The 26,434-nt window shown below is 42.9% G+C and overlaps 1 protein-coding gene across 2 annotated transcripts; it reads left to right on the top strand.

Moving 5' to 3' along the window:
- On the top strand, positions 1–25,364 carry LOC117768204 (protein AF-17-like). 2 transcript variants are annotated; one of them, XM_034596408.1, is made up of 20 exons: positions 1–318; positions 983–1,062; positions 1,170–1,224; positions 1,348–1,457; positions 5,773–5,876; positions 6,375–6,468; positions 8,189–8,296; positions 9,022–9,111; positions 9,286–9,433; positions 9,577–10,410; positions 10,945–11,144; positions 11,825–11,942; positions 12,134–12,200; positions 12,557–12,705; positions 16,994–17,194; positions 18,158–18,234; positions 18,999–19,357; positions 20,336–20,429; positions 22,181–22,393; positions 22,486–25,364. In XM_034596408.1, the coding sequence occupies exons 1-20, from the start codon at positions 210–212 to the stop codon at positions 22,519–22,521; spliced, it is 3,246 nt and encodes a 1,081-aa protein (XP_034452299.1). In that variant the 5' UTR covers positions 1–209; the 3' UTR covers positions 22,522–25,364. The 2 variants fall into 2 exon arrangements, with proteins under 2 accessions (XP_034452299.1, XP_034452291.1); XM_034596400.1 differs by having other exon boundaries at positions 7–318; positions 9,574–10,410.
- Positions 25,365–26,434: the final 1,070 nt, after the last annotated feature.

Genomic DNA, 26,434 nt, shown 5'->3' with positions numbered 1-26,434 from the left:
GGGGAGGACATCACGGAAAAAAACGTAGCGGCAGCACCACACACCCCACGCCGAGATTTCCTCTCTGCGCGGCGCTCGAACTGCGCCACGGACGCGGCCCGCGACTATGCCCGGTGCGGCGCTGCGGTGCGGGAGGACCACTTGACAGGCCGGGGTGAGGTCTGAGCCGTTGTCGGGAGGGGAATCACATATCTTCATATGGGAGCAGCATGCGGGAAATGGTCGGAGGTTGCTGCGTGTGTTCAGACGAGCGAGGCTGGGCTGAGAACCCGCTGGTTTACTGTGATGGACACGGCTGCAGCGTCGCGGTGCACCAAGGTAACGTTAGCCGCTGTTAGCGTGCGAGCACCGGGCAGCCGCGGCGGCTGAGCCCGGCGGCGGCCAGCAGTGCTGCCGCTGGGTCGGTGGCTCTCTGTGTTGGTCTGTTGCTGTCTACGTGCGTGTGTGTGGATGTGTGTGGGAGGGGTCGGTAGGCGTGCTGCTGTGTGTTGTTTCCTCTCAGCACACATGATTACACACACACACATACACACACAGGGCCAGACAGGGTGACACGGAGCCTGGATGGCGCCTCGATGGCACCGTGGGTCCGTGTGTGTTGGTGTGTGTTGGTGTGTGTTGGTGTGTGTTAGTGTGTGTTAGTCTGGCTCGAGAGGCGTGTGTTTAGCGCCAACTGAGCCAGGCGGCCCCTCCGCGTTGGACACTGTGTTGCCTTGTGTCCATTTGCTTTGTTGCATCTGTGAAGTGGGAGCATGTAGTGAACTTACAGGATGTGAGTGCAAACCTCTACCTGCTCCCTCTGTGGGAGGCTGAGGCCATGCTGCCTCCACTGTGCTCTCATCTGCCGCCTGAAACAAACATTATTTTGCTCCTGTAATTCAGTGAAAGTGCCACAAGGTTGGATAAAGTCAGATTAGTCCGAGGCAGATTCATCAGTTTCATTCATATACAACTTTCTTTCGTGTGTGTGTGTGTGTGTCAGCATGCTACGGCATCGTCCAGGTGCCCACTGGTCCGTGGTTCTGTCGGAAGTGTGAGTCACAGGAGCGGGCGGCTCGCGTGGTGAGTACACCGACCCAACACATGACACAGACCATCCATCCATTCCTGCCTCATCCCTTCTCACTGATGACACACTCACCCCATGTGATGCTCTCTCCCTGCCCCAGAGGTGTGAGCTGTGCCCCCACAAAGATGGTGCCCTCAAGAGGACGGACAGCGGAGGTAAGTCTCCCTGAAGCCGCAGGACGAGCCTCCTCGCCTCAGACCACACTGAAGCTGTAGGTTTCCACTTTATTCCTAAAGAGTCTCATCGTGCCATTGACTCACTGCCCATCTCTCCACCAGGCTGGGCCCACGTTGTGTGTGCACTCTACATCCCAGAGGTGCAGTTTGCCAACGTCCTGACCATGGAGCCCATCATCCTGCAGTATGTCCCGCATGACAGATACATCAAGGTACTGACCACACTACTGCCTGGAGAAAAAATTGCACCAACACATGCAGCATGTGCAAAGAACAGCTGTTTGTCCACAGGACTTTGTGGAAGTGTGATGCACTGACTCGAAATTTAGGAAGCTCTGCCTCTGTACGCTCAGAGAATGGTATCAGAAAGAATGTAGAGAAAGCTCTTGGAGAGGGTGTGTATTTTGTTTTGGCCTTTCTATATTTATTGGATGTATGATAATATTGAGACAAACAGGAAACACGTTTTAGGACATGCAACAAAGGCCCTGGGCAGGAATGGATCCAGTGACACCAATATTTTGATATTAACCAGATTAAGCCAATAGCCTGATTAAGACGCTGCCAGGTAAAACAGTATATTCTAATTACCTAAACCCGCAAAAGGTCAAACTCTGAATAAGCAATAATCAAATCCAAACTTGGACTATTCTGATATTAGTCGCATTATGTAAACATGTTTACGTCTTAATCAGATTAGAACATCTAGTGGAGTTTTTTTCCGACATGGACATGTACAGCAGTTACCAACTGTTTGAAGACATTTGCCTACGGTGTAAACAAGATGGAAACATTTTAAAGACTTGTAGCGTTTGCAGAATTTGAAAGGAAGTGCCTAAAATGATATATGACAGCATCACACATGAAACTATTTCAAGTTGTGGTTTTAAAACAGGCAGAAAAATGTTGGGCATAATGACATGAGTCATAATCATACTATGCTCTGTAACTTGTAAATGGTAACATCATAATCTAAATGATTCTGAATAAGGTCATCAGTCAGAATGATGGAAACATTGTGGCTATGTGCTTTAACCATTCGGTTATCAGGGCACCTCAGCATTTTAGAGATGATGCAGCACCTATAGCTGGTTTATTGCAAATCAGGTCTTTTCAAGACATGTCAAACACATGACTTTTGATTCAAGTAACACAAGTTATGTCACCAATGCTTGATCAGATTCATGTTTACCTGTTCTGCCTCCTAAAAGATTTTCCTTTAGACCACATGTTTAGAAGTGTTGGACTTGTTGTTTGGATCTCTAACTACAAACGTCAGATTTGGTTTCAGGCCCTAAACAAATGGAGCAGGGACCTAGTTTTAAACTGAACTGTTTCCCATCAGTGTCAACAGTCCCACGAGGGAAATCCATCATAAAAGGGGAAAAAAACGACACATTCATCTTTCCACCAACGACTTGAGCTTTAAGAAACAATGATGAAACAGTTTTAAGACACATTGGAAGAAGCACAACTCATGTTTCCCCCCGGAACGGGAAAACAGTTCATCTCCACATCACCACCGTTCCCTCCACCTACACGTAACCCAGAGCTGAATGGGGCAAGGTCACGCCTGCTCTCTGGAGGTTGTTGAAAGTCATTCTGGGAAGTGTGGGAGATTTTCAGCTGAAGTAGAAATAGACGAGGTAGGTTGAGGGAGAGTCAAGGAAGTACATTTACCACAGCTCAACACAAACAACCCATTGTGATGTATTTAGCATTGCAAAAATAGTTGGTGATTTTAAAATGAGATACATTCACTGGCTGCTTCCTGGTGTTTGTATCTCGAGTGCAGTGCTCGCTCCTAACAATGTCTGTTAGGAATGGACTGTTTGCTTGGTCTGTGGCTTTCTTTCTGAAACTGTAAAAGTGACCTGTTACCAACCAGAATCTGTTTGTTTTGCACAGATTTTTTCGTCAATGTTTTTCATAAAATGAAAATGAATTTGCTTTATTACAGTTCATGTGTGTGGTTTGAAGATTTACTTAACACTTAATATCTGGTGTTATTTATTTTGTACATTGCATGTCGGCTTTTTCAGAGGTTTTGTTAAGCAACTAACCCAAGTTCACAACTATTTAAAAATAGAGCTTTGTATTTCCAGTCAGTATAAAGCGTTGCACCAAAAAAAACAGCATTCTTTGCAGAGTAATTACTAAAGAGGAAGTGATTCTGCGAATGTTGCTGCCATGAAGGAGATAGGCACCCATGACTACTGTGAATGTCTGTCAGTCAGATATGGTCAAATAAAAGAAATACAAATTATCAAAACGATCTGGCGGGCCTGATATTATTGCTGGTGGGCCAGTTTTGACCCACGGGCCCCCAGATTTCGGCCACTGCTCTAGTTTGTGTGAGGACGTAGGACATATTGAACTCTGTCCCTGACTGCAAGGCTCATTTTGCCTGTTCATTCGCATTTTATTTATATAGAATGTATAGTGTTTCCAAATCTCACCAAATTTGACACATGCCAAGTGTGAAGCTGATAAAACGGACGTTTTGCGAGATCTACTTTCCACGTACAGACAGACAGACGTTTGTGGAATTAGTAAGTAGATAGAAGTGAATCTCTATGGGTTTGGACTATTGGTCGAACAAAAAAAACAAATACGAGACCTTGGATAATTCAAATAAAAAAAAAATATGTTATACATATAAAACAATTATTTGATAAATCCAAATACAGTGTCCACAGGGAATCTTAAAGTCTATTTTCCATGTAATCTCTATGTATAGTAATGGAATGACGGTATAATGCTGCATAGTGGCTGATGTAACACAAAGACAATGGGACCTGTACCATGCAGTGTAAGATACAGTGAACATGTCTCACACTGTGTATAAAGATGTTCTTACACATTCAATAATGCTTTTGAAATATTCTGCCCATCCAACCAACCGTGAAATCACAGACTCGTTTCCAGCCATTACAGCTTTATCATGCATCAGCTATCTTGTAACTGTCTCGTTTCTTCTGGTCTGTACAGTCTGTGATATTTTGCAGACTATGTAAAACAGAAGTAGTGAGCGCTGAATCCACCATGAACCAGAGCAGGCCTTTTAAAGCCATGCACATTACAGAGAAATCAATATTTGACTCGTGGACTCATTGGACTGAGCAGCCAGTCAATGCCGTGTGTGTGTGTGTGTGTGTGTGTGTGTGTGTGTGTGTGTGTGTGTGTGTGTGTGTGTGTGTGTGTGTGTGTGTGTGTGTGTGTGTGTGTGTGTGTGTGTGTGTGTGTGTGTGTGTGTGTGTGTGTGTGTGTGTGTGTGTGTGTGTCCCCCCCGTCCTGGTGCGTGCCTGCATATAAATGTACACATGTGAGTCCATGTGTGCCGGGTTTCATATTACTTTGTCAGCTACAGTAAATTGCATGCAGCTTTCCCCCCCGTCAGAGCCATTCAACCCCGATTCTGCTGCCTGAATTCCTAGACAGCGTTACAATGGCCGGCCAAAACTCGAGAAGCCACTCTTCTTTTTTTACACGCTCGGTGTAGTTCGGTCTCTGGCCTTTCATTACACGGCCAATATCCTCGGAGGGGAGAGCAGCCTAGGATGTGTGGAGTAGAGGAGGAGAGGGGAAAGGGGAGAGAAAAGGCGACAGAGAGTGGGCTGGAGTGAAAAGGTAAAGAGCCCGCTGTTCCTTTGTCCCGCACCTGTTGCTAGGCCTCTTGTGCCCCCCACCAGTCAGCCCTGCTAGCTGGGGAAATCTGAGGGAGAAGTACAAAAGCTGTGTGTGTGCGTGAATGCGTTTGACTGCTCGTGTGTGCTCTGGTGAATGCTTACGTGCATTTTGTGGACGTGTGCGCACAGTTTCACGGCAGTGAAGCCTGATGTGTACAGGATGTGCGGATCCAGCCTGAAGATCAAAAATTTAAAAAGTCTAGTCTGCACGTGATGTTTTTTTTTTTGTGTAGCATCAATGTGTGTTTCCTCATGTCCTGCAGATTGTCATAAACCATCCCACTTCTATACTGTAAGAATTATTAGTTGAGTCGAGATGAATACATTTTCCTTTCATCAAGATAACACGATATAGCTCTCTTTTGAGGATACTCGACTAGCGACAGTTGCTTTGATGTGAACTTTCACATCTGGTGAACACTTACGTTGTGCACAGAGCAAACTGTGTTTCTGTTTGAAAGCTCCATCTGTTTGTCTTGACAAGCAAAACTTCCTAATCATTTACAGTTTAGCTGCCGCTGAACTTACATTAAGAAGCTTTTTATCTTTGCAGCACTGGAAACACAGTAGTTCACCAGATGAAAAACAATATAAATCATATGAGATATAAAATAAAGACTCCTATAAAAGTAAATGATCACAATAGTTTGTATGAATGCATCAAACTGCCCTGGTAGCACTGGTGCAACAGATTGAATCAAACTGTGCAAGACTTAAAAGACTCAGCTTTTCACACACAAATAATTTTCTAACAAGCAAGGATTCTCTGTGAACTATTAAAACTGATGTGTCTCTGTCCTCTCGTTTCCTGTCGTCCCCATCGTTGTTGTGGCACCAGACCTGTTACATCTGTGAGGACCATGGGAGGGAAAGCAAGGCTGCCTGTGGAGCCTGCATGACCTGCAACAGACAGGGCTGCAGACAAGCTTTTCATGTCACCTGGTAAGTGTTACCTTCGGTGTGTTTCGTCTACAGCTTGGTGATAGTTTGGACAGCGAGCTGCAGCCGGTTAAGGCAGAGAAAGGTTCCTCAAAGTGCATATGTGTAGTTCCCTTTGCTGTGTTTGTTGTACCGTGTCTGCACTGTTTTTTCTCGCTCTACTTTTTTTTATCTCTGTGGATTTGTTCCTTTGATGTTGTGTAAGCTGAAACTGATTCTTATCACAGCATGCAGAATTTTACCTTTTTTTAAATCAGGGCTGAAAGGAAAAAAAAAAAAAATCCATCCTGCCTTGATCACTGATAAAACATTTCACCTGACTTGGATGGTGTGTGTGTGTGTGTGTGTGTGTGTGTGTGTGTGTGTGTGTGTGTGTGTGTGTGTGTGTGTGTGTGTGTGTGTGTGTGTGTGTGTGTGTGTGTGTGTGTGTGTGTGTGTGTGTGTTATATCTTTATCACCCTGCTTCCTTTCCCCTCTCACCCTGTGATGCCCTGTGTTCAGTGCTCAGATGGCCGGCCTGCTGTGTGAGGAGGAAGGCCCAGAAGCTGACAATGTGAAATACTGTGGCTACTGCAAGCATCACTACAACAAAATGGTAAAGATAGCTGGTGAATGCACTGTAAGGTGTAACGTGACTACTGCTGCTGTTTTTGTTACCAGCTTGTTGACCTTTAGGGCGGACGCTGTTGTTCTGCCATTATGCCAGCAGTGGTGTTAGTCACAGCTGATTACTGTCTGTGTAAGTGGGAGAGCCAGAACATTGAGACAGGATGCCAATGCTGTTGTGTGGTTCAGGGTTCGGTGAACATAACAAGGGGTCCTCTCAACAGCCATATAGTCTGATCTCTGTATCAAAGGGGCTCTCGTGACTGAGGGTGCAACAGATCACAGAACTCACAGGTTGGATCAAATCAAGGTTTTCAGTCTCATAACATAAACAATCTCCAGTGATCCCTCGTAGAGTTTTCTGCAGCGCTATTTGCCTGATGCACGCTGGGTCTCTTCCTGCCGTGTGCTTGAGCGATTGTTCATAAAGTTGTTACCAGCCACAACTCAGTCAGTCAGACCCCATAGTTTCAGCTGCAGCTGTGCATGTACCCATGGCCGATTCATTGAATTTCCATTTAAGATTATTGCTTCCAACGATTATGAAAACAAAGTAATCAACATAAAACGATTATCATCCCGCATTTAGTTTTGCAATGAGGCTGTTTCTGTTATAACGACTCTATTTATCTCGAATATAAGTTGGGCTATTTACTCAACTAAATGCAAGGACACTACAGCGGCTCGCTCCTGCAAAATGATCGCCGTCGCTGCTTCAGGATCATAGTAGACACACATTACATGTCCGGTATATCCTACTGCTTGTGTCCCCCCCCCCCGCTGATCTGCACTCACCTTACACGTTAACAATGAGCGCCAACACTAATCAGAAGTTATTAGGACCTGTTTGATTCAATCTAGAGTTTATGAGACACGTATTTAAACACATTAAGAAAAAGGTCCAACATTTTGCGTGCACGCATTTCACCTGCAACACACAACACCAGACGTAATGTGACGGGCACAGCCAGGACGTCAGGGTTAAAGTAACTGCAACGATCCGGATTCATGATCTGACATCATAGATAAGTAGATTAGTAGGTTTGGCGTAATCCTGCTAAATAACAGACAAACAAACAGACGCAAATGAAAACATAACCTCTTTGGCCGAGGTAATAATAGAGACAAAAGACAAAGGGCCTTTACTAATAATTATAAATAAATAGGATTTTACCAAAGCAGAGATATTAGAAACAATGTGTCCAAGTTCATCCCAACTTGTATCCTGTGTAGACTGTGCTCCAAAGTGAATCTGTGATTTTTACCATCATTACAACTCAGGGTTATATCCTGTTATTATTTCCTTATTATTTAATCCTCTCATGTTAGACTGAGGACAGACCAACCGACATCCTATCTTCAGTATCTGCAACAGAACAGATGGATGACATAATTCTTTATTTCATTCTGTTGATAACAAGTTCATTTTTGAAGGTTTATAACTAGCATCTATATGTGAGCTTTAGTGGTCCAATTAGGCAAATGTGTGTTTTCCTTTGGTTAGAGCCGTGTTACAGTCATCATGTTAGGGTAAAAAACAGCTACTGTTTGAAGCTGTTTTTTTTACCAGACAGTCGTGAGAGAGAGTGGTGTCTTCTCAACTAACTCAGCTTAAAAGCAGATAAGCATGATGTCATGAAAGCCCTGCAGCTGTTAAGGTTTTATTTGATCATGGTGTAATTCTCACTTTCTTGTTTTGGTTCTTACAGCAGAAGAAGTTGCGCTCCAGTGAAAATACGAGCAGTTCCTTCAGTCATTCCAGGGGGCGCTCCAGCTCTCCCTCACAGGACAAACACCACCACCACAGGCCGAGGAAGGTAAGCACTGAGGGGGCGTCGACGAATCTACCTAATGATTACAGACACTGCACTAGTATTATACATTTAGATTTATATAATCAGATCTACTAAGAAAAAAGTAGCACTGTTGTGGCTCTCTGCTTCTACTCAATGAAAAGGCAAACCCATGTGTTTTTCTTTTAAGGCATAATCATACGTAATGTTTTGGCCAGTCTGAAAGCACTAGTATGCACAGATGTTAATATGTGTAACTGTAAAAGCGAGGTTTAAGATTAGCTACCAAACATAGGCATTGAACATCTCGGTTCATCAAGGTAAAATAGGTTTTTGTACTCGTAGCAAAAAGGCCCACCCCTGTAATAGCCCACCCTGGTAAATGTGTGCCAGAACTGTGGTCAGCTGTTGAGCTGTGGCTCAGGAGATAGAGCGGGTCGTCCACTAACCAGAGTGTCTGAGGTTTGATCCCTGGCTCCTCTATTCCACATGCTGACATGTCCTCGGGCAAGATACTGAACCCCAAATTGCCCCTGACGGCTGTTAAAGAGAAAGAGCTGCACATAGATGCACTTTATGATTATGTGTGTGAATGGGTTAATGGTAAAACTGTATTGTAAAGAGCTTTGAGTGGTCATCAAGACTAGAAAGTGCTATATAAATACAGAGTGTTTTACAGACTGTATGCCTGGCAGGACCTGGTAGGACTCTTTACATACCTTAACCCATGTGTATGTGTGTGTTTTCAGAGTCATAAGGATAAAATAAGGCAAAAAGAGTGTTACAAGAAGTCGTCTGATGGCCTGAGTTCGTCAGTGACATCCAGCAGCATAGAAAAGGTATGAAACCTTTTGTAAAGTTAGATTCAAATTTTGAGGAATCCTGATGCCTCCGTCAGTAAGAAATGCCAATTTCATTGCCGCACCTTGTGAAGAGCTGTCAATCTTTGGAAAAAAATTAAATGAATAACGAGTTGCTGTAATGTTTGTGTGCGTGTGTGGATGCGTGTGCAGATCTCCTCCAGTCACCACAGCAGCAAGGATATTGAGGGAAAATCCAAGAAGCTGATCTCACACAGTCATGTTCATCGCAGTAAAAAGACAGGAAGCACTGGCAAAAGCTGCTCCTCCTCCTCCTGCTCCTCCAGTCCGTTCAACACAGGTAAGAAATGAACAACGACATGTTGAGACGTTGTTGCTTTTATTCGGGAAAAAAAAGTCAGAGGTGATGGACGAGGTGATATAAAGTCGACTATGACGAGTGAGTTTTTTTTTTTTATCTCTGTGTATGTCCTTCTCTTGGAGGTGGCTCCTTGTCTTCTGCTCAGGATTTCCATCAATTCTCATCGTCATCCCGCCTGGAGCGTGACCCTGACCGAGGAGGTGATGACCACAGTGGAGAGGAGCGCAAGGAGCGTCACAGGAGGCCAGCAATCCAGGAGGATGAGGATGAAGAGGACAACGAGAAGCAGGAGGAAAAAGATGAGGAGGAGGAAGAGGAGGACAGTAAATACCACAAGCCACCAGCATTGACTCCTGCTGATGGCCCACTGGCAGGATCCCAGGGTCATGACAGGTCAGAGAGCAACTCAAGTCCTTTCGAGAACAAGGTCACCATCTCTACCTTTGGGTCCATCATGCGCATCACCTCCTCGTCAGGGCTGGGCAGCGGCAGTAAGATCCGCAAGATCTCCTCCTCAGGGGACTACAAACCTTCCAAGTCTCTCTGCAAGCCGTCTCAACTGAGCACGCCACCTATCCTAGAGGAGGCGGACCTGGAAGACAAAGCCACACCTCCACCACTGCCCCGGGAGAGGAGGCACCGCGGCAACAAGAAGAGCCGCCATGGTCCAGGGCGCCCACGGGGCAGCAAGAACCGAGAGAGGAGGGAAGACGAGCTTCACCACCACCATCACCACACAGCACCTCCTCGTCCTCCACCTCCTCCTCCTCCACCTCCTCCTCCTCCTCCAGCCTTAACCTCCTCAGTCTACCCAAGCCCATCCTCCATCCCCCACCCCACCTTCCCCTCGACGCTACCTCCCACCTCTTCCTCTTCTTCTTCTTCTTCCTCTTCGTTCTCCTCCTCCTCTGTCGGTAGTTTTTCCACAGGCCGTGGTAACTCACTGCTTGGCTCTGGTGAGTCCTTGTGAGCGGGTGTGTGTGGTAGCCCCCAAGCTTCCTGTGTGTGTGTGTCAGAGAGCGTAGAAAAAACTGTCCCTGTTTGCACTTTGGTGCGTTCACTTGCAGTGTGACTCTGTAGTGTCTAAATGTTTCCATGACACATATGCCCTGTCAGCACCACAGGAGCAGCTTATCTGTATATCAGCACCTTGTAGTAGAGCAAACAACTCAAAGTAAAAGAGCCAATCAGGACAAATACAGATACAGTTTCATGGAACAGTTTTAAATAGATATGGTTTAAACGTTCAGAATATTTAGTAAATCAGCCTCAGTTTATTTGTGTGACGCAGAGAGATTGTCCTAGATAGTGGTTTGTGTGTGCACTGCACACGTCTCTGTGGTAGTTTTCCTGCCCTGCTTTCAGATTCTCTCATGGACGTGAACTCACAGGTGCTGTGTGTGCTCGTCTTGAGCAGTCTCACAACTGAGATGATGATTAAAGTAATCAGAAATATTTTCTCCGCTGACTTTATTCCTCTGGTTGTGCAGGTATCTACTCCAGTCTCAAGGACCCTCTCACACTGGGCGGGGGTGTTTGCAGTACTCCTCTCTCCCTGGGGGGAGGGCTGTGCAGCACCTCATTGTCCCTCGGAGGGGGCATGTGTAGCACCCCTCTCTCCTCAGGACTCCTCCTATCCCACGTCTCCTCTCTCTCTCTTCCATCAGTAGGCGCTGTCTCAAACACACAGGTACTGCACACAAACTGTTGAAGTGATCGGTCATGATGAAGTGTTTCAGATTGAAAAGCTCTTTACTGTATCAGAACCACTGCAGAGCTGCTGTTGCTGTGTGTGGGACAGTTTTCCAATTTAGTTTAACACTTAGAATAAACAGATCTAATGTAGAAAAATACTTAACAATGACTAACACTCCTATAATTAACTGCTGCATGTAGCATATGGATCTCTTTTTTTTACAGGATGCTTAAAAAAAACATACAGGTGAAACATAATTAATGAATGAGTTAATCATACGACAATTGATCTACAGCTATTATCAAAACAAAAACTATTTGCATAAACATATTCACAAATCACATTTTGCCTCATAGGGTTTAATAAGGTGCAACACCCTCTGACCTTAACCCTTGATTACAGTGAGGAAAAACATAAAAAAAACTTTTAAGAGGGAAAATATATATCTATTGTATTTGCACCATTTGATAGAATGTTGTGTAAAAACAGTGGTTATTAAACTGGGAGCTCACGTTGCATTGTTTTTCAAACAATCAAGCATGAAAGAGACCCTCTGGAGACACTTGATATGGTTTGGCCAATCTGTACAGCCGTCTATAAGGCATCACAGCTGTCATTTTTGAATCTGTATTTAAACGTCCTATCCATATAGTCCTTTCTTCACTGTGTCACAGGTCCCTCCAGGTTCCAGTGTCTCCTATAGCCTGACCTCCACCCAGCCTTTCGCCAGCTGTCTCTCCACAGCCCCGCCACTGCTGCCACTACTGAGCCAAGCCCAGACCTCACTGCCAGGTGAGAGGAGGACAGTGTTATTAAACTGAAGCTAGTTTACGACAAGCTTCCAAAGTAAAGCCTCTTCTGACTAAACTGCTCTTCCTTTTTACAGGATCTAACATTAAACCTCCTCTCACAGCACAACAGACACTGCTCTTTCGTGGGGCAAAGTACATGTGAAGTTCATGAGTCTCTGTCTCTGTTCTCAGAGTCCGACCTCGATGACTGTCGCTTTCCGTGTCAGGGGAACTCACCAAGAGAGAGTCTTTCATCACAGTAAGTCTCTTTCTTTACTTTTTCAACTGTATTGGTGTTGCAGGATTTTACACTCTCCTGCGGGGCTGTTGAAAATGAGTGAGTGGTTGACACAGGGAAGTAATCTAAACGACAGGCTCAGGTCTCACTATCTCCATCAACGATCAAGCATTTGAATACATTTTCTCTGGGCTGTAGCTGCAGTCAAATCAGTTTGTATTTCAGCAAACAACAGGAAAATGGCAGCAACAACCAAAGTGGATTAGATAAAAAAAACTACCAACCACAGCGTCTTGTCAGTAGTTTCCTCTCGTGCCTGCAGCAGTGACTTTTCAATGTTTTGGACTCCCTGTTGTTTTCTCCTCCTCCTCACCCAGGTCTCCCATGAGCTGTCTTCCTCTTCTGTTCGACCAGAGAGATGGGCTGTGTGCAGGAGTCAGAGCCCGTCCAGAGAACGTCCCTCCAGCCAGCGCCCACATAGAGCTCCTGCTGGAGAAACATGGCAACGGAGAGATGGGAGCCAACAGTGAGTCAGCCTGAAAAAAAAAAAAGCAGTGGTTCACATGTAGTTCCAAGAAGAAACTTAGAAAAGATTAAATGGTCACAAAAGAAACTAGAAGGGTACTCAAATGAGCACATACCTCTGCCGTGGCCCACCAGTCCTCTTAAATTCAACCAAACTGCACAAAACTACACACACTCATAAATATCACAAATTTCTTTTCATCAAGATCCAGAAATTATACCCACAAACGTCTGTCAGTCTTAATGTGGAACCGTTAAACTCACCAACTTCACACTTGGCGTGTGTATTCTTGATGGCCCAGGGAAGTGAGGTGTCAAATTGATGTGTTTTGGACATGCGATAAGTTCAATATTAATAAAATTAAATAAAACAGGCGGCCAGCGCTCTGTAGCTGTCAGTGGAGGCGGGGCATTGTGCCTTCAGACTGTGGAGTTGAAAATGTCAAATTTGACATCCTTGGATAAACTACAGCAAGGTTTTTGTTTTGTTTTCTCTCAGCCATAGAATCACTTCCCGTCATCTTTTTTTGCTGCTATGCTTTTGATTGAGCTGAATTACATCTTTTATTTTGAGAAGTTGTGAACTTGGGTCTGATGATTATGTCAGTTTCTCAACAGACTTCGGAAATAGTCGATGTGCAATTTAAAAAATAAAATAAATGAATCATTCAAAATCAAATCAAAGCCACACACATGACCAGTAATAAAGTAAATTCAGTTTCATTTCATGAGAATCCCCTGCACCATAGACTGTTTATAAAAAGCTCTGAACACAACATCCAGCCAACAAACAATGAAAAGTGACAGTATATTGCAGAACTGTTTGAGTAGAACTCACTAATGACAAGGAATAATTCCGAGGCAACTCCCGAGCATTAACACAGACCAAATGTCCAATCTCACAATGTTAAAGAAAGTGATTAAAATCTTCCTGGATCCACCCCTTTGGCCGGATATGCGCCAAAGTTCTTTAGCGGAATGTTTGTTGAGTAGTTTTTGCTTAATCCTGCTGATGGTCAGGGGTGAAAACATAACCTCCTTGGCAGAAGCCCAACATTCTGCTTTCAACTCTATGCTCTCAATGCATACGGCTCCTAAGAAAACCGATTTTAAATTAGAAAGCCAGAGAAGGAGAAATCCCGCTTTTGTTGAACTGCTCACAACTTCTCGAGGTCATAACCTTGGTTGAAGGTTCTCATCGAGATTCATTTAAAGGTCTTATATAGTTAAATGCTTTTGAAGCAGTGTGAAAAATGCTTGGTGTAATTTGCCCATGATTCATTTTACTTCGACTCTCTAGGCTCTGTGAGAACACAACCTGGTGCTATTTAGAGATGATGACTGCACCTGTGGCACCATGCTGCGACTGAGTTGAAAGCAGCTCCAGCAGCTTCGCTTCTCATGTGCCCTCAGTCTGTTAGATTTCTGTTCTGCTCTCCTCCTGAATCAGATCCCTCGCTGCCTCTTTCTCTGTCATCAGCTGGCTCTTTTTTCTCATGTATTCTTAGCTACTTTTTCTTTCTCCACCCAGTGCAATCATTATTGTTCCACTGCACTTCTTTCCATTTTTCTTCCTCTTTCTGATATGTCAACCATTGTCTCTCTTTCTGTGTACCATAGTTTCCTCTGTCAACATCCATCAGGGAGCCTTCTTTTTTTTTACCCAGCCTTCATAGTCTCTTGTAACTGTGTATACTGTTATGCCTCTCAGGGTTCACTTTAGACTAATGAATGTTTATTGCTGTTCTGCAGAAACGAGAGAGGAGAGCGAGGCAGTCCTTCCTCTTTCTGTGATGCTGGGCACGCTGCACACACAGCTCCATAAATTAATTAGGTAGTATTTCGAGGATTGCTTTGAATCTCTGGCTCAGCTCTTGGGGCACTGCAATAAACTTAACACTAATGATAAAACTGAATGTCCAGTTACATCACCACTAAATGTCAGAGCTTTAATCACAATTTAAGACTCAATTCTCAGTTTTACAGCTTTGACAATCAGTAATAGTGTAAGTGTGCAGTAATGGTGCTATAATGAACCTGTCAGTCTTTACAGCCCTTACATACCCGTGGTCTACTAAAATAGCTCATATGTGTTTGATTAGACTCCAAAATGACACCCCCTCATTCATTACTATTCACTATTTAACAAACACTCGTTATTTTTCAGTGATCAGTATAACTCGCATTTCAGACACAAATCATCATCGCTTGTATCGGTACTGATAGATGTGTTACACAGTGGTTATTTTTCTCAAATATCAAAACCAAACATTAGTGTTACATGGTATGGACTACGTCTGTGTTACACTGTGAGAATTGAAGGGGGCACTCAAATTAAATGAATTAACAGAGATAACCTAGTGCACTTTGCAAGTTCTTGCAAATCATTCATCTTATCACACTTGGCCTGTGTTTTGTAAATTGCCTGCAAAGGTGCAGTGCCTATTCTGGGGCAATTTGGACATGCAATAGGTTCAACATTAATAAATAATTGAATAAACAGGCGACCAGCGCTCTGTAGCAGTCAGTGGGGGTGGGGCAGTGTGCCTTCAGTCTGTGGACAGAGTTTAACAGGTCTTCTTCTACGTCCTCAGATAAACTACAGCAGTGGTCGGCAACTGGGTCAAACCGCAGGTCAAAATCGACACCAGATCATTTTTAAAATTATATTATTTTTATTTCACCATATTGGAGATACTCGTGGGATATAATCTCCTTCAGGGCACCAACATTCATAGAATCACTTCTTCTTTAGCAAGCTTTCTTCAAAGTAAAAGCACAATGTTCATTTTGTTGCTGCAGTGTTTTATATTGAACTGAATTATAGAGCTTACATTTTGAAAGGTGTGAACATGGGTCTGAAGATTGTGTCGGTTGCTTAACAAACGTGTGAAATAAGTGACATGCAATGTATGAAAGAATAGGACAAATTCAGTAAATCATTCAAACTATAAAATCTTCATTGCAGATAAACCAGGTAGGATGAACACAGAGTTTTCTAACTTCACTCTGCACCATAGATTGTTTATTAAAAAGCTCTGCACACAACGTCCAGCACACAAACAATAAAAAGTGACAGTATATGAGGAGGACTAGCTAATGACAAGGAATAATTCTGAAGCAGCTCGAGAGCATTAACACAGGACAAGAGGACAGAACATTCAAAATAGACCGGTTTACATTGGGCACTGTACTAGTCTATTGTACACTGCTAGAATTGGAAGGCCAAATTGAATGAGTTAAAGTAGCCAAAGTGAACAAGGTAGGGTTTGCATTTTCCAAACAAATGTTTCAAAATAAGGTGATAAACATGGGAAATCTAAAAAGAATTATTATATATTTTAAACTTTTGTTACCTATTGCTTTACTGTTTTGGATGGAATTTGTTGTGGAAATTGAATATGTGGACCAATGTAAAGGTGGCCGACACAGTCGGGGTTTAGTGGCCTCTCATATTTTCCAGTAGTTTTGGCCTCATCAGTCAGAATAACTGAAAACACCTGTGTGTGGCTACATAGACTGTAAAGTGGACTTAATGAAAGCTCAGCTCAGGTTACTGGTTGTGGGTATTTTACTTTCTTGGTCTATTATTGATAGGTTAACCATCACTAATGTATCCTCATACATACAGTATATTAACTGGGGTGTTTTACACCAGTTCTGGCTTAACAGTCTCGTTACTTGAGCGACATTATGAAAAGTAGGACAGTTACTGACCTCATTTTTATGCTTCCGTGCCAACGACAGTCATGTCTGGAGGCATTGTGTTTTTGGGGTTGTCTCTCATGAACATGATATCTCAGGATACCTTCAGCATCCTGCACGGTATTTCTTCAAATTTGGCCCAAACATTTACTGGGACTCGAGAATGAAGTCATTAGAGGTTTGGTTGTCAAAGGTCACGGTGACCTCGGCCGTAACTCAAGAATTCATACACTTTGCATGACAAAATTCAACATGTGTCTCGTAGGGTATAATGATGATGTGTGGACATTTTATGAACAAATTGTCAAAGATCAACCTCATTGTGACATTTTAAATTTATGCAAATACACTTTTCTGGTCTATATTTAACATCATAACTCAGGAACTAAAGGTGGTGACTGTATTCGACCTGTAAAGAGCTATTTACAGGAAAATGTAAAAAGTGAAGGAGCAGTGATTAAATTAATTTGTTGATCTACTTCCTGTCTACTAGATGTTCATATTCATAGAAATACATGTATTCAACAACATTAATAATATAAAGTTCATTATTGATATTTAATCTCTGCTCCCTCCCCCTCTAGTTGTGGAGATGCTCCAGTCGCTCCACTCCCTGCAGCAGGAGAACCAGCGCCTCCAGGACCAGATCCTCAGCCTGACGGCCAAGAAGGAGCGGCTGCAGCTGCTCAACACAGAGATGGCTGTGCCTTTTCCTGCACACGTTTATTCCGCCCTGGGCGCCTTGCACACTTCAGCCCAGATCAACTTCCTGTCATCCACCCAAGGTGAGGTTATTCATCTCTTCGACCTACTTTCATATCAAAACCTAAGGACACACTGTTTCTATGGTGTCATGTTGTACACTGCCCACCTGCTTTTACTATGCTTTAACATGCTCCTCGGAAGGTCCCATTTCCCAACGCGTGAAGTCATTGTTCCGACTTTAGTGCAGTCATGTGCTTTGAAGTCCAAATGTGGAAAAAACATGGACGCTGTAAAAGTGTTGCACAATGGAACCCATTTATAGTGATCACGTTTGTCTTGGGCCAAAAGGATCACTATAAGGGGTTGATAACTGAAAACCAATTGTGGAGGTTCTGTATGAAAATCCCAGAACTTGAAGGAAAGGTCACATTGCGAACTTGAGTATGCGTGCACGCCCACGCACACATACACTGACTCTGGTGCTGACTTCTCTCTCTCTCTCTCTCTCTCTCTCTCTCTCTCTCTCTCTCTCTCTCCCTCTCTCTCTCTCTCTCAGACGCACACACCCACACACTGACCAACAGACTCAGCTCACGTCTCTGACCCGCTACAGTTTAAACGTTGATTTGTTGGAAATGACCCAACAATATCAACATCGATCATCACATAATGATCTATCTTTTTTTCAGTGACTCAAATCTTCCTTTATAGCTGTGCGTGCATTCATCAGCCAGTCTCACACGCTCTCTTCCCCGCATTTTTCCAATTACAGCCCACGAACACACAATATGAATGAATTAGTTCCTGTCCTGCTTTCTCCCCACAACAGTCCAACTGCATGCTCCATATTGAAACATCAGTGTATTATTTTCTAGTGATCCCTCTCCATGAGCTCATTAGACTGTCATTGAAATAAATATAGTGATTTATTGACGTAAAAACGCTTTTTGTAGGGTGTGTTGTGACAATACAAAACATGGTGGCTTATGTAAAAGTTTGATTTTGTAGTTTTCACCCTGTGTTTGTACCTCTCTCTCCCTTAGACCCTCTTAGCACCAATAAGAGTCCCCTGTCCAAAAGCTGCTTCCTGAATGACACCTCCTTTGTTAACTCATCTGAGGTGAGAAGCCGTAGATCATGTGTTACACATTATACTGACCTGGATCGAACAGTATTAACAAGTGTGTCTCTGCTTCCTAAACCTCTTTGTATCAAGAAATGTGTGCGTTTGACCCTCAATACACAGGATTTCCTAGGGGTCTCAAAAAGTCTAAAATTCAATAATGAGAATTTTTAAAAGTCTTAAATTACATTAAATAGATAAAGAAGTTATGTACTTGATCTTAAATACACATAGGTAGTTCTTGTTATTGTTCTGTTGTGCTTTAAAACATTTTTTAAGAGAAATGTTTTGCATGCACAGTTTGTAATGTTTCTGTGTGTTGTCGGCCTTTCTCAACGATAAAGATATTAACTTGCTGTAATAAAACTACAAACAAGACCAACTGACCGTCTACAAAGACATTGGTCACACTCGGCTTGGCTTTGGGAAAGAGTATGGATACTTACTGCCTGTAGTTTGTGAGATAATGTGGTGCTTTTAGGGTTTTTCTCTTTTAGGTTCCTTCATCTTATCTTCAATTATGGGAGAGTAATTCTGGGACTCCAATATTCCTCCATATCTGTCATACTTGACATAAATCTTGAATTTCATTCGTTAAGGTCTTTAAAGGGTCTCAGAAAGTTTCAATTTAACTTGTTGAAACCTGCAGAAACTCTGCTACAGTGATGAAAATGATAATCAATATTGTCTCTTTCTGTCAGATGTGTACGGATGTGTACACCTGCAATAGCTGACATGGACTTTTCACCTCTTTGTTCCAGGAGCTCCACTCTGGTAGTCCGTCCCGCAGTAGCTCGTCCCTCTCTTTCCAAAGTACTCCTCCTCCTCAGCAGAGTCCGGCTTCCTTCTGCCAGCCGCTGCTGAACGGCCTGAGTCGAGGTCTGAGCGACGGTCTGGGGACCATCAGTCATGCTGGCAGCTCCTCTCTGCCGATGGTGGGTGGGCTGATGGCGTCTCTTGCAGGAAGTATGAACGGTGTGCTAGGAAGCCTGAACGGTGTGATCCAGTCTCCGGTGCAGAACGCCCCACAGCCCACACTCCCTGCTCTGCGCCCCCAACCTCCACCGCTCAACCCACAGGCACTGGCACAGGGCTTCCAGCTCCCCAAGAGTGTGAGCCCGTACGTACCCAGTACTGTCTGACTTTCAGTCAGCTGAAGAACTCCAAAATGAATAGTTTTCTTTTTTTTAAAGGTGTTACAAAATGTCCGACAGCTGACAAAATATTACTTAATAATATTACTAATATTATAATATAATACGGTTGTTCTGTGTGTTAATATACACTCCTCTGCTTTTATAACTATGATATTCACTGCCACTAGATGGCGCACTTGCACCAGCATGTCAGACCAAAACAAATGTTACATCAGCCACAACTCCCCTCTTCATTAAGGTTCCGAGGAAGTTCCTGCTGCACCCAGTGAAAATGGCCCCTAAACACACAGCAGAATAGTAACCCAGAATAGTTACCCTATATGAATACAAAACCATTTATTTTTTTTAAGCATTTAGAGGAGAGCCAACAGAAAAGCAATCCAGCTAGCTGCTGTGCAGCCTGGTAGAATGGATCTGTTGGGTCTTATTCATAGGCCGGTGCTCCTGTCAGTGTCTGAGCCTCCCAAGAGTCAGACGCTTAAGTGAAGGTGTTTTTTTCTCCTTATTCTGGGGCTGTGCTCACTCTTGCAGCCCTGAGCGCAGCACACTCTCAGCAGGATTGGATGGCGCCAGCTGCTAGTTAGCATTCTATCATCATTATATAGCCTTGTCACGCTGTGTGTCAACTGTATACAAATAAGGTGTAGCTGTGGTGTTTCTGGTTAAACCGCACTGCAGCGGGCAAGTGTCAGGTGTGTCACAGCGGGAAAAGGGAGGGAAATTACCAGGTCCACTAAGATGTTATAAACCTGGGGAGTCTCAATGGTTTCAAAGGGAGCGACTCGCATGCACTAACATGAATGCGTGTCTGGACCAGCTACCAAGACAAAGAACCGGGAAGCTCGGATCTTTACACAGAAAACAGATGTTTGCTGCTGTATTCAATATTGTGTGTATATAAAACCTTTAAAGTGTGGGTATGTTGTTCCGTGTGTTTTCAGAACCTCTCTCCTGTCAGAGCAGCAGAAGCAGCTTCTTCTGGAGCAGCAGCAGCAGCAGCTCCAGCAGTTCCTCGCCTCACAGAACTTCACTCCAGTAATGAACTTCTCTCTGTTACTCTATCTTACTCTCACCTGTATTTTCACACTGGAGTATTTCCATCAGGATGTCTAAAAAGATCTTTTATTGACATGGAGTATTTTTTCTGACGTATGACCGAAATAATAGCTGTGTCCCAATTCAGGGGCCGCCTCCTTCATAGGAAGGGAAGGGAGCCTTTGTGGACCACGTAGAGCTGACCGGCTCCATTACCTCTTTAAAAAGTGGTTAGTCACCGAAGCAAAATGAATCCTGGGATGGGTTGGTCCCGTTTCTCGGGGATGAAAGGACGCATTTGTCGGCCACATTTGGAGGAGCCTTCGAAATGGGACATGAAGTCGTGCCGACGTTATACAATCGTTCTTCAAATGCAGCCTCCAAAGAATGCTGCCCTGAATTGATACACAGCTAATGTTATTCCTCTCTTTGTGGCCATAAACTTTATGGGCAAAGTTGGTAGCACACCTACAGGAACTTTTTTGACATCCCATTCTAGATCTAGATAGACATTAGGAGTTGATCCCCCCTTTGCAGCTATAAAAGCTTCCTACAAAGTTGGAAGCAAAGAATTGTCCAAAATGTCTTGGTAAGCTGAAGCATCAACATTTCCCTTCACTGGAACTCTGGGGCCTAGTCCCACCAATGGCAATGGGTCTGAATGAAACACCTGAATTCGATGATTAAGAGGTGTGTCCCAATACTTTTGTCCAGATAGTGTATGTATGTATGTACACATGTTCTCGACTAGTCTCAGCTGTCAATCATGACATTTTACCCTGTTTTTATGGAGCTAAACAGCGTGGTTAATTTCCTGAATAGAGATTTTGATTATCGGCCATAATATTCTAACCATCCAAGGCAGACTTATCACAAGATACGAGATTGTGACACAAGGTTAATTACTCCTGCAGAAGCCATAAGTCTATATGACATAAACTGTGTTTGAAGGAAAAAAAGTTTTATTTGCAATGTCAAGGAGAAGTACTACACTACCCACAATCCTCAGGTGTAATACCGACGTTTTGATTGGTGGAGCTTGCTGTTACCATGGAAATATTTACCACAGTGAAAATCAAGTTGGCTACAATGGGACGGTTCAGCTTTACATTTACCACAGAACAACCATGATTTCTCTTTCTAATATGATGCATTTTTTTAGAGATGAGGAAAAGAAAAGCCCAAAGGGGAAAATCACTAGAACGAGGTTAGGTTCAACAAGAAATCATTGGAAAAGGATCATTCTAAATGGTTTATGGGATGAAAAGCTCCTTCACTCTTTATGTACACAGTCTTGTACCTTTGACTGTTTTTAATTTTCCAACATTTTTTGGTTTTGAAATCAAATGTTTTATGGTCAAGATTCGTCTCATAGATGGTCAGCCTCCTTCCAGGTTTAAAACTCTTCATAAGGATTTTCTGAAACCGCAATGGATAAAATGAAAGGGAAACGAACCAGAGCTGTGCTAGAAGTGGGTGATCACTGTTTCGCTCAATAGTGTTAAATAACTAATTAAAATCAAACTAACAGAAAAAAATTTAACTTTTTAGCTTGGTCCAGGTCCCATCCACTAACATGTAGGTGGCGGCATTTATGACATATACTGTAGCCAGCCACCAGGCGGCGATCAAGCTGTAATGTCTTCCATCTGTTTATGCAGTCTATGGTTAAATAGGTACAAACAGAAACTCATATGCAATCGTCCAGTTTCACACGTGTCCTGACTGTAAACTTTCTGCTCCTTCACCAGGAGCAGCAGGTGGTGGTGTGCCAGATGCTGCAGCAGCAGAGACAGAGGGAGCTGCAGCGCCTCACGCTTACAGGAGCACTCACCTCCACCCCAAACTCGCCCATGATCGCCCATTCTCCCAACCTGCTGTCCTCTGCCACAGCCTCACCCCTGCAGGGCGGCCAGGGAGGCGGCCTCTTCGCTCTGCAGGACCACGCACTTCACAAGCCCGGGGTGAGCAGCGCCGCAGGATTTCTCATTGTGGTTGTAAAGGCTGTCATGTTTGGTTTCCAGTTTTTTAAAACCTTGTGTAATTTGGTTTTCAGGGTGGAGGAGAAAAGGGCGGAGATAAGAATGGGTGACGTCTCTCGATAACACAAGAGCCGCTCAAATGAAGATGCCGGGTGTCACACACCCACTTGAAAAACTGAAGTCCACTTTTAGACTTTTGAACGTCTTTTCCTCTCCGTCATCTTTATCTTAAACCCTCTTTTATGAATGTATAACAGGATGGACTAAAATTTCAAGGTGAAGTTTTTCGTGTTTTGAAAGTCTTTATATCAGAGGTTCTTTTCATAGATTTTTTTGTGTAGGCAGCTTTCAGAGAGCATGAATTCCGTGGTCTCTTCTTAAATTGCACTATTTTGTTAGTTAGACCAATGGGGCTGCTGACGAAGGCAGAGCCAGACTTCCTGCTCGTCCCTGCAGGTACTGTGTGGGCTTTTTTTTCCTGACTTCTCAAGCACTGACCGTTCATGAATTCCCTCCATTCAGTCAGTGAGAATCACAGCTCTGCCCCTTGTTGCAACCTCACCTGTCTTCCTTGATATGTCTTCCTGTTGTCTTCACCCCACCTAGATTTCATGCAGATCTTATATGTCGCAGCCTCTCACAGGCTCTTATCGTGTAAAGCATGAATATACTGTCACTTTTCAATGTGTGGTCGGTGGCGTTTCAACATGAAGCTAGTTATTACCTCAAACGTTTTTGCCACCTACTTTCCATTGTTGACATTTTGTGCTGACTCTTTACTGCAATAGTCATATTTAATGGATATAAATGCCCACCAAAAAATCCTGGTGTTAGCTCAAAGGTATTAAGTCATGTAACTGTAAAAATGGCACGCAACCCTCTCATCCAAAATGGCGCCATAGAGCCACCAGGTTTTATTCTAAACAACCACAAGAGTTTCTAAAGCCTTTTATATCCTCCCAGTTGCTGTCGAGATTAAGCAGATGAAACCAAACATTTGGAAATTGTGAGAAAAAAGAAATGAATAGTTTTTCCTAAAGAAGTGTGCACTTTGCATGTTAGTAGTTAACAGAGCAAATTAGCCATCAACACAGAAACTTTATAAAGGATGCTTGGTACTAACTAGGCCATTAGGTTTTTGATTTGTAAGAGTATTTTGCACTCTATCCTCAAGTGTCAGCTTTTTATGTTACTTCCATACATAGATCCTTTTCATGTCCGACGACTAGTTGTTCTTTTAGCAATACTGGATAGATAATGAATGCCTTAATGATACTAGATTTACAGAGAGAACCACGAGCCCAGAGGCTCACTCTCCTGGTGTTTTCCTTTGATAGTGTTTTATATCTGGGGTTCACGGAGGGGGACATTACTGAAGTGAACTCACTCTTCCTAAACTCATTTATACTTTTTGATAGCTGACTGATGATTTCAACAGTTGTGAATAACCGTATAGTGATAACTGAAGTGTCAAATCATTTTCTATTGTAATTTTTGTGTCAAGATGCAATGATCTTTAGTTGTTTGTGCTTCAGAGAACTGAGAAGGACATATTGGAAAAACTGTGCGCAGTGGTGTCATAGGAAGACGACCAAGACGTAAAAGTTAAAGTGTAACAGACAGTGGATTGCCAATGCTGCTGCTGTTGGCCTTCACTTCAGGGCTGTTTGAGCCCATCTAGACATAAGCCAGTGTAGAGACTCCAGCCCCTTTTACTCAGCCTGTTGCACCTTGTATTCAACTTTCCAGTTCTGTATGAAATGAACGAACATGGAATGGGGTTTGCTTTTCTGTCGAGCCTGATTTGGGAACGTGGGCATGTTATCTAAAACCACACATGTGGTCGGTTAAGTGTAAACAAGCAAGGTCGACATAACAATGGGTCGTCTTAACGGCAATATAGGGGGAATGTCTGTGTAAAAGGGGCTTATGATAAACAACTTCTTCTCCTCCACTTCATCATGTGACGACTGTTTGCATCCATTTTCTCTCACATTCATCTCTTACCCTCAAAGTAAGGGATTGTTTTATCAGGTTTTTTTCCCTGTGTTCTTTAACAATATCTTCTTGGCCTTTTAAATATTTTGTCACTTTTTTTCCTCGAACATGATCTCCCATACATGTGATACGTTGAGTGATAGTTTGTTTTGTTAGCAGCTAATGTAGACGTCAGAAGGAACTTAAAGCAGCTCACTAGTCGCTGATAAATACTGTAGCAATGCCAGAGGGAGAACGTTGATTCTGTTGATAAAGACATGAGCCGACGTGTTGACATGACTCCGAGTGGGAGGTCTGCGTTTCGCCCACCATGTCCTTACGAGTCGACTCTCACACACCATGTCCAGGAGGTGGACTGAGGAGTGGTGCGAAGGATTTCTGAGGCAGTTTCTTTCTCATGTTGCACTGGGGCACTTTGGGCCCAATTGTAAATCGTTTTTTTTAAGTACCTTTTCAATTTTGTTGGAATATGAGTTGTATACTTCAATGTTTGTGTAAAAACACATTCATTCTTTTAAGCTTTGAAGTTTGAGTAAGCAAGATAATCCTTGTTCTGAATGTCGTACTGTGTATCTTTTATGTATTACAACATTTAAGCACCTGGCTCTGAATGAGGTTTGATGGAGAGCAAGTTACCTATTGGGAAATGAGTTGCATGAAATGCAGTGATGTCTCTCAAATGTATGGCTAAATACCAAGTAATAACTATGCATAATTTGAAATGCATTGTTCCCTGAAGAAGAAAAAAGAAGAAATTTAATGAAATGAGCACTGAAGTTTAAAAAGGACATGCACGTTGTCATTGTACAGTGTATTTGAGAGAATTGATCAAAATGAATTTGACAATATTGAGATTAAAAGCCCTGTAAAGTATTTTGATATTTTTGTGTGTAAAATTAAAAAAGGATTTTAAGACGACTTTTTGTCAATAAATGTATTTTACTGAGTTGTTTTACATGTTCTCTTGGGTGTTGAATAATTTAGCAGTGAATAGTCTGTGTGCCTGACATTGTGATGGAATTCAACACTTTTTTCTTTGAAAGTAATTGTCAAAATATGTTGTGATCTGACTTGAATGACACAGTTTTACTTGTTTTAATGAAGATAATATTACTTTAAAGGTTTAGTGTGTAAGACTTGGGTGAAAGGAATCTATATGCAAAAATGAAATTTAAATAATCCTAATGATGTTTTCACTAGTGTGTTTCATTTAAATTGTACAAATTGTTGTTCTCTTTACCATAGAATGCGCCCTTTATATTTAAATACTTTATATTTACATCGGGAGTGGGTCCTCTGGACAAACAGCACCTTTTGGTTTTTAAGACAACTGAAGGTTCTCTTATGTTTAGATGGGAAGGGTGAGGTGAGGGGTATTCAGCTGCAACATGCAACTTCACCACTAGATGTCACTAAATCTTTCACACTGAACCTTTAACACAGTAACGATATTAGTCCCATAATTTCTGTTCTACAGAGAGCTATTTCATTCTGCAGAGTGAAAGTGTTTCTGCAGATCAATGTGAGATCACGGTGGAGTTTACATTTGACCTTTTTTGATGTACAGTGTCATCACTGTATTGTATCCTATTTCCTATGTTTGTTTGACAATAAGTGTAGTGATTCTTTAGTTACAGCCAAAAGCCTGTTTTATGATGTCGCAATGGACCTGACCTTTGACCTTTAACCACCTAAATCTAATCAGTTCCTCTTTGAGTCGAAGTGAATGTTTGTGCCAAAGGACGCACAGATGGAAAACCCTGCTTCTTCTGGTCATGGCTGCAGCTGGAGCATAAAGATCTTCTCGCACCATATAAAATAGAACAGATCCATTAAATTTAAATAAGTTAATCTGTTAGGAACTTCATTTGTGTAAAGGTATCAGTGCAACATTCAGCATACAGCCCACCACATACAAAGTCCAGAGAGCAATGTGCAGCTTATAACTAGTATATACCAAGTCATTCAGAAATAGTGTTCAAATGAAAAGATTGAGCGCTGATGGGTGTGTTGGATGTAAACATA

Source organism: Hippoglossus hippoglossus, chromosome 1 (genome assembly GCF_009819705.1).
Source record: "Hippoglossus hippoglossus isolate fHipHip1 chromosome 1, fHipHip1.pri, whole genome shotgun sequence".
Taxonomy (NCBI): Eukaryota; Metazoa; Chordata; class Actinopteri; order Pleuronectiformes; family Pleuronectidae; genus Hippoglossus; species Hippoglossus hippoglossus.
The sequence above is the reverse complement of the archived record's forward strand: the minus strand, read 5'-3'. Positions and strand labels throughout refer to the sequence as shown.